The 9,588-nt window shown below is 44.1% G+C and overlaps 1 protein-coding gene across 1 annotated transcript; it reads right to left on the reverse strand.

Moving 5' to 3' along the window:
• Positions 1-311: 311 nt before the first annotated feature.
• LOC121859889 (indole-3-acetaldehyde oxidase-like) lies at positions 312-5,333 on the reverse strand. The gene is made up of 8 exons (XM_042356845.1): positions 5,297-5,333; positions 5,149-5,221; positions 4,797-5,023; positions 2,449-2,551; positions 1,736-1,869; positions 1,402-1,530; positions 1,006-1,173; positions 312-494 (listed from the first exon to the last, which is right to left on the reverse strand). The coding sequence occupies exons 3-8, from the start codon at positions 4,974-4,976 to the stop codon at positions 312-314; spliced, it is 897 nt and encodes a 298-aa protein (XP_042212779.1). The 5' UTR covers positions 4,977-5,023; positions 5,149-5,221; positions 5,297-5,333.
• Between the last annotated feature and the right edge of the window lie 4,255 nt (positions 5,334-9,588).

Here is a 9,588-nt window from a genome sequence, read left to right on the forward strand (position 1 = left end):
CACTACACTGTATAGGCCTCGAGTTTCATAAGGTTCAGCTAACGTAGCCACTTCATTAAACCTACTACACACAACTGTTTGGGCCTCAGTTCCTTTGTGGGTTCAGCTAGGGGTCAAACACTTCATTTAAACCTACTACACTGTACACTCACCACTACACTCTATAGGAGCCTCGAGTTTCATAACAGGTTCAGCTAGGGGCCAAACACTTCATTTAAACCTACTACACTGTACACTCACCACTACACTGTATAGGAGCCTCGAGTTTCATAACAGGTTCAGCTAGAGGCCAAACACTTCATTTAAACCTACTACACTGTACACTCACCACTACACTGTATAGGAGCCTCGAGTTTCATAACAGGTTCAGCTAGTGGCCAAACATCAGTATTCTGGTCAAATGTTTGTTTAGCACTGGAGTTTGGTCTAATGATGTTAGTGGCTCCGCTAGTGAAGGTGCTGGCTGCTACGTCACCTATTATACCCAGGATGGTCTAGGAGGGAGAGAAATAAGGTTTGGTTATAATGCTTTAGATATGTTTATTTCCTAGGATGATCTAGGTTTGGTTAGGTTAGGTTAATTTAATTCTAACTTAATCTAACTTAACCTCTGACTTTTACACTTCACAGTACACTCTCTCTACACCAATAAGTACACTACTTACTCTGTACACCATAAAACGTACACTACACCTCATGTACACCCCAAAAACATACACTACACCTCATGTACACCAAAAAACATACACTATACCCCATGTACACCCAAAAAACCTACACTACACCCCATGTACACCCAAAAAACGTCCACTACACACCATGTACACCCAAAAAACATACACTACTCACCATGTACACCTAAAAAAGTCCACTATACCCCATGTACACCCAAAAATCGTCCACTACAACCCATGTACACCCAAAAAAACATACACTACACCCCATGTACACCCCAAAAACGTCCACTATACACCATGTACACCCAAAAAAACATACACTACACACCTTGTACAGTAAGTTCTGAGTTAGGGCCACTCTATATTCAGGGCTGGCGTCTTCAGGGTTGTTATCAGGGATGACCTCTCCAGCCAGGACCTCTAGAGCTCCTTGGAGTGCGACCTCATCCTCCAAACTCATACCCTTGAGGGCCTCTTCAGTGGCCTTGGCTCTTACCTAAAGGATAACCCCAGATCATCAATTTGACGTCAATTTTACCCCAGATCATCAATTTGACGTCAATTTCACCCCAGATCATCAATTTGACGTCAATTTCACCCCAGATCATCAATTTGACGTCAATTTCACCCCTAGATCATCAATTTCCCATCAATTTCACCCCAGATCATCAATTTCCCATCAATTTCACCCCAGATCATCAATTCCCCATCAATTTCTACTCACGAAGGAAGGGTTAACGCCTCCATAAGCAATAATAGGAGACCCTGTGACTGTATGTGCGTTGGTAGCGTCCACCTGCAGTCTGAACCCTGCGTTGACCTGGGCATGAGTGTTGCTGGGGCGTGGGGGTATCTGTGAGGGGTGAGAGGGGCGGTGAGTGGGGTGGTCGAGTGGTGGGGGAGAGGGAGAAGATGATATTGTTAAAAGAAAATAATTTTATATAATTTTTTACAATTTATAAGAACTCTCTCTCTCTCTCTCTCTCTCTCTCTCTCTCTCTCTCTCTCTCTCTCTCTCTCTCTCTCTCTCTCTCTCTCTCTCTCTCTCTCTCTCTCACCTTAAAGGTTCTCACAACAGTATCCTCAGAGGCTGGAGTCAAGACCACATCAAGTATCACTCGACGTCTCCCTACGAGGTCGACCTCCAACAATTCCTCCAAGTTGTATTTCTCCAAACTTCCATCTGGTCCACCTAGGAGAGGGAGGGAAGTTCTCTTAGTTGGTTAGGTTTTGGTTAGATTTTGGTTAGATTTGGTTGGTGTTTGGTTTGGATTGGTTGGATTTTGGTTTCGGTTAGTGTTTGTTTAGATTTGGTTAGGTTATGTTAAATTATTGACCTGTAATGACCTGTAATAACATAATGTGACCTTCCACAACGTGTAATGACCTATAATAACCTGTAATAAGCTCCCACAACCTCTTACAACCTACCACAACCTACCACAACCTTCCATAACCTACCATAACCTGTAATAACCTGTAATAACCTGTAATAACCTGCAATAACCTATAATAACACTCCACAACCTCCCACAACCTCCCACAACCTGTAATAACCTTCCATAACCTGTAATAACCTGTAATAACCTGTAATAACCTGTAATAACCTGTAATAACCTGCAATAACCTATAATAACACTCCATAACCTCCCACAACCTCCCAGAACCTTCCATAACCTCCCACAACCTACCACAACCTTCCATAACCTACCATAACCTTCCACAACCTACCATAACCTGTAATAACCTGTAATAACCTGTAATAACCTACCTGTTGTTATTACGGCACCAGCTACGAGGAGACCAAGGAAAATATCCGATGGAAACTCAGGGTGTAGAACCTTAGCTGCGATGTTTCCTCCCCAACTGCCCATCTGGGGGGGAAAATTGGGACTTAAATTGGGGAAAATAGGCCTATGATTAATGGGGAAATTGGGGTACATAAATTGGGGAAAATAGGCCTATGATTAATGGGGAAATTGGGAAAAATAGGCCTATGATTAATGGGGAAATTGGGTACATAAATTGGGGAAAATAGGCCTATGATTAATGGGGAAATTGGGGACATAAATTGGGGAAAATAGGCCTATGATTAATGGGGAAATTGGGTACATAAATTGGGGAAAATAGGCCTATGATTAATGGGGAAATTGGGTACATAAATTGGGGAAAATAGGCCTATGATTAATGGGGAAATTGGGGAAAATAGGCCTATGATTAATGGGGAAATTGGGGACATAAATTGGGGAAAATAGGCCTATGATTAATGGGGAAATTGGGGACATAAATTGGGGAAAATAGGCCTATGATTAATGGGGAAATTGGGGAAAATAGGCCTATGATTAATGGGGAAATTGGGGAAAATAGGCCTATGATTAATGGGGAAATTGGGTAATATGATGGTGATTAATTTCCTTTACTAATTGGGTAAAAAAACTAGTAATTTCTAGCTATTAGGAACAAGACTAGCTAATTCAAACACACATACAGTCAAAAACTAGCAATTTCCAGCTATTAGGAACAAGACTAGCTAATTCAAACACACATACAGTCAAAAACTAGCATTTCAGCTATTAGGAACAAGACTAGCTAATTCAAACACACATACAGTCAAAAACTAGCAATTTAAGCTAGAACAAGACTAGCTAATTCAAACACATACATCAAAACTAGCATTCAGCTATTAGAACAAGACTAGCATTCAAACACACATACAGTCAAAAACTAGCAATTTCAGCTATTAGGAACAAGACTAGCTAATTCAAACACACATACAGTCAAAAACTAGCAATTTCCAGCTATTAGGAACAAGACTAGCTAATTCAAACACACACATACAGTCAAAAACTAGCAATTGTGCTATTAGGTACAAGACTAGCAATTCAAACACATACAGTCAAACTAGCAATTTCAGCTATTAGGAACAAGACTATTAATTCAAACACACATACACTCAAAAACTAGCAATTTCAGCTATTAGGCAAGACTAGCGAATTCAAACACACATACAGTCAAAAACTAGCAATTTCAGCTATTAGGAACAAGACTAGCTAATTCAAACACACATACAGTCAAAAACTAGCAATTTCCAGCTATTAGGAACAAGACTAGCTAATTCAAACACACATACAGTCAAAACTAGCAATTTCCAGCTATTAGGAACAAGACTAGCTAATTCAAACACACATACAGTCAAAACTAGCAATTTCCAGCTATTAGGAACAAGACTAGCTAATCCAAACACACATACAGTCAAAAAACCATAATTTCCAGCTATTAGGAACAAGACTAGCTAATTCAAACACACATACAGTCAAAAACTAGCAATTTCCAGCTATTAGGAACAAGACTGCTAATTCAAACACACATACACTCAAAAACTAGTAATTTCTAGCTATTAGGAACAAGACTAGCGAATTCAAACAGACATACAGTCAAAAACTAGCAATTTCCAGCTATTAGGTACAAGACTAGCTAATTCAAACACACATACAGTCAAAAACTAGCAATTTCCAGCTATTAGGAACAAGACTAGCTAATTCAAACACACATACAGTCAAAAACTAGCAATTTCCAGCTATTAGGAACAAGACTAGCTAATTCAAACACACATACAGTCAAAAACTAGCAATTTCCAGCTATTAGGAACAAGACTAGCTAATTCAAACACACATACAGTCAAAAACTAGCAATTTCCAGCTATTAGGTACAAGACTAGCTAATTCAAACACACATACAGTCAAAAACTAGCAATTTCCAGCTATTAGGAACAAGACTAGCTAATTCAAACACACATACAGTCAAAACTAGCAATTTCCAGCTATTAGGTACAAGACTAGCTAATTCAAACACACATACAGTCAAAAACTAGCAATTTCCAGCTATTAGGAACACGACTAGCTAATTCAAACACACATACAGTCAAAAACTAGCAATTTCCAGCTATTATGAACAAGACTAGCTAATTCAAACACACATACAGTCAAAAACTAGCAATTTCCAGCTATTATGAACAAGACTAGCTAATTCAAACACACACAATATTCATACAGAGGAAACACTAGCAATTTCCTAGTCATTCCAGCAACTAGCACCAAAACTAGCCAACTAGCCACTCACATTCCTGACGCTTGTACTAGCAACAGCTTTCCAGGTCTCAGCGATATTCTTCAGGTAAGCGAATCCAGAAAGAGAGTCTCCAGCTTCACTTAATTCGCTAATTAGTCTTGTTATCGATACGTCAGCGCCAATCACCATCGAGTCGTTAGCTATTACGCTCCTTGACATATCTGGTATCATTCGTGTATAGATGAAAGCTGTGTACGGCCCATCGGTCTTGTAAACAGCTGTGAGAATTTGTGGTTTTGGTTAGAATTTGGTTAGGTTTGGTTAGTTTAATATCATTTTAGGTTAGATTTGGTTAGTATTATGTTAGGTTAGGTTAGGTCAGGTCAGGTCAAAGGTCACGTACCTTTCACTGTATCGCCACAAACAATCTGGTATTTGGTGTCAGCTGCCAGGCCTGCCAGTGTGGTCTGCAGGTCCTGTGTGAAAATAAAGATAGCTTACTCTCTCTCTCTCTCTCTCTCTCTCTCTCTCTCTCTCTCTCTCTCTCTTACCTCCAGGGCTGAATTTGGGTAGTACCAAATTGCTCCACCAATCACAATGCTCTTGACATGGCGTCTGATTTGACCTGTGAAGATTATTATTATTATTATTATTATTATTATTATTTATTATTATTATTATTATTATTATTATTATTATTATTATTATTATTATTATTATTATTATTATTATTATTATTGTTATTATTATTATTATTATTATTATTATTATTATTATTATTATTATTATTATTATTATTATTATTATTATTATTATTATTATTATTATTGTTGTTATTATTATTATTATTATTATTATTATTATTATTATTATTATTATTATTATTATTATTATTATTATTATTATTATCATTATTATTATTATTATTATTTGTCTCACCTTCTTATTACCAGGCTGACGGCAACAACCACCACCACCTCCTCTGCAACAGCCTCCCTTGCCAGCCTGTGGGAGATAACAGAGGTAAGCGATAACCTGTAACCTGTAATTAACCTACCCTAACCTACATCCATTACAGGCCACACTAAACATATATATATATCGTTAATTACTCTACCAACCTGTAAACTGACCTGTACCTGAGTCTCCGTTACAGGGATGGATTTAAAGGCCTGTAATATAGGCCTGTAACCTGTACAACGGCATAGGTTACCCCCGTCTATATGTGATTCAATATCTTCTTCTGTCCAGGTTGGTTGACTTTTGGTTAACCTGTAAATGAGACAGAAAAGTTTTGGTTAGGTTAGGTTTCTGTCTGTCTGTTTCTGTTTAATTGTTTTTCTGTTAGTTTCTGTCTGTCTGTCACTCTAGTTATCCCTTTATTTCTGTCTCTCATTCTCTCTCAATCTGTCTATCACACACACACACACACACACACACACACACATGCCCACACACACACACACAGACACACACCTTCTCTCTCTCTCTCTCTCTCTCTCTCTCTCTCTCTCTCTCTCTCTCTCCCCTCTCTCTCTCTCTCTCTCTCTCTCTCTTTCCTCTCTCAGTATCTAGCCATATCCCAGCCATATGTCTACTCACCCATACATCTTCATAACAAAGCCAGGCGAACAGTAGCCGCACTGTGAGCCAGATTTCTTCGCTAGGGTGTCTTGGATAACATGTAGACCATCCTTTTGATTCCCAAGTCCTTCCACTGTTGTAATTTGCCAGCCATCACACGCTAGGATAGGCACCAGGCACTGTAAGAATGGTGTGGGTGGTTAGGGTGTGGTTAGGGTGTGGTAGGGTGTGGTAGGGATGTGGTAGGAATGTGGTAGGGATGATTAGGATGCAAGAATGGATATAGAATCCCTAGAAAGAATTCAGAGGAGAATGACAAGACTAATCCCGGGCATTATGAACCTTGAGTACAGAGACAGGTTAAAGCAACTTTATTTGAAAAGGTACTCAAACCCTCCAACACCCTCCAACACCCCTCCAACACCCTCCAACACCCTCCAACACCCCTCCATCTCACTTCCCTCCTTTATCCAACTTACTGTTGCTTCCTCCATCTATCACTATTTGGGTCGGGTATGTGTGCAATGCCTCAACACCTCCTTCACCTCCATTACCCTCCAACACCTCCAGCCCTCAACCTCCAACACCCTCCACACCCTCCTTTCTCAACTTACTTTAATAGCACACTTCTCTATTTGGGTCAGGTGTGTACACGAGCTGCCCTCAACACCCTCCAACACCTCCCACCCTCCATGCCCTCCAACACCCCTCAACACCTCCACTTCCCTCCAACACCCTCAGCTTCCTCCAACTTACACTCATTAGCACCACTCCATCTATCACCACTGTTTGGGTCCGGGTATGTCATTCACCAGTACCGCCCCTCAGCTGCCCTCCATCACCCTCCAACACCTCCACTTTTCCTCCAACTTACACTGTTCAGACCCTCCATCTATCCCCTATTTGGGTCAGGTATGTCAGCCCTACAATACGCTGCCCTAACACCTCCAATGCCCTCCAACACCCCTCAACACCCTCCAACACCTCCCGCCCTCCAACACCCTCCAACACCCTCCAACACCCTCCAACTTGCCCTCCCTTGCCCCTCCAACACCCTCCAACACCCCTCCAACACCCTCCAACACCCCTCCAACACCCTCCAACACCCTCCAACACCCTCCAACACCCTCCAACACCCCTCAACACCCCTCCTTGCCCCTCCACACCCTCCAACACCCTCCTTGCCCTCCAACACCTCCAACACCCTCCAACACCTCCAACCTCCCTTGTATTAACAGCACCCTCATCTATCCTATTTGGGTCGGGTATGTTGCAGTACCGCCCCCAGCTGCCCTCCCACCCTCAACACCTCCTTTCCCTCCACCCTCAACACCTCACACCCTCCAGCATCAACACCTGTTCTGCTTCCTCCATCTATCACCACTATTTGGGTCAGTATGTCAGCCACTACAGTACACGCCCACAGCTGCCCTCAACTTCCCTCAACACCCTCCAACACCTCCAGCACCCTCCAACACCTCCACTTCCTCCTCACCCTCCAGCACCACCCTCCAACACACTAGTGTTTGCCTCCCATCTATTTGGGTCAATTGTACTACAGTACACTCCCACAGCTGCCCTCCCAACACCCCTCCAACACCCTCCAACACCCCTCCAACACCCCTCCAACACCCTCCAACACCCTCCAACACCCTCCAACACCCCTCCAACACCCTCCTTCCCTCCAACACCCTCAACACCCCCTCCAGCTTCCCTCAACACCTCCAGCACCCTCCAACACCCTCCAACACCCCTCCAACACCCTCCAACACCCTCCAACACCCTCCAACACCCCTCCAACACCACCTTTTCCTCCATCACCCTCCAGCTTGCCCTCCACTTCCTCCAACACCCTCCAACCCCCTCCAACACCCTCCCAACTTACACCTATTAACAGCACCCTCCTATCCTATCACCACTATTTGGGTCCAGTATGTCGGCCACTACAGTACACGCCCCATTGCCCTCCAACACCTCAACACCCTCCAACACCCTCCAACACCCTCCAACACCCCTCCAACACCTCAACTTTTCACTGCTTACCACTCCATCTATCACCACTATTTGGGTCAGTATGTCGTGCCACTACAATACCGCCCCATTGCCTCCAACACCCTCCAGCTTTCCAACACCCCTCCAACACCCCTCCAGCTTGACACCTCCAACTTGCCCTCCAACACCCTCCTAACACCCTCCAGCACCTCCAGCACCCTCAACACCCTCCAACACCCCTCCAACACCCCTCAGCACTTTTCGGCTTACACTATTAACGGCACCACTCATCTATCATGCCACTATTTTGGGTCCAGGTATGTCGGCCACTACAATACACGCCCAGCTTCCCTCAACACCCTCAACACCTCCAACACCCCTCCAACACCCTCCAACACCCTCCAGCACCCTCCAACACCCTCCAACACCCTCCAACACCCCTCCAACACCCTCCAACACCCTCCAACACCCCTCCAACACCTGCTCCTAACACCCTCCAACACCCCTCCAACACCTCCAACACACTATTAACAGCACCACTCATCTACTCCACACTATTTGGGTCAGGTAGCCCGGCCACTGCAGTGCCCAGCTCCAGCACCCTCCAACACCTCCCAACACCTCCAACACCCTCCAACACCACTCAACACCCTCCAACACCCCTCCAACACCCCTCCAACACCACTCCAACACCCCTCCAACGCCCTCCAACACCCCCTCCCAACACCCTCCAACACCCTCCAACTTACTATTAACGGCACCACTCCATCTGTCACCACTATTTGGGTCAGGTGTCTCGGCTTCCACTACAATACACGCCCACAGCTGCCTCAACACCCCTCCAGCACCCTCCAACGCCCCTCCCAGCTTGCCCTCCAACACCCCTCCAGCTTCCTCCAACACCCCTCCGCACCCCTCCAACACCCTCCAGCTTTACACTATTAACAACACCACTCCATCTATCACCACCTATTTGAGTCCCAGGTATGTTAAGCCACTACAATACCCCTTCCAGCTGCCCTCAACACCCTCCAACACCCCTCAACACCCTCCCTTTTCCCTCCAACACCCCTCCAACACCTCCAACTTACACTAATGTGCTTCCTCCATCTATCACCACTATTTGGGTCAGGTATGTCGGCCACTACAGTACACGCCCCACAGCTGCCCTCCAACACCCTCCAGCACCCTCCTTGCCCTCCAGCACCCCTCCAACGCCTCCAACACACTCCAGCTTCCCCCTCAGAGCTTTATTACGTAACTTCTA

This window comes from Homarus americanus, unplaced genomic scaffold (genome assembly GCF_018991925.1).
Source record: "Homarus americanus isolate GMGI-L3 unplaced genomic scaffold, GMGI_Hamer_2.0 scaffold15930, whole genome shotgun sequence".
Lineage (NCBI taxonomy): Eukaryota > Metazoa > Arthropoda > Malacostraca > Decapoda > Nephropidae > Homarus > Homarus americanus.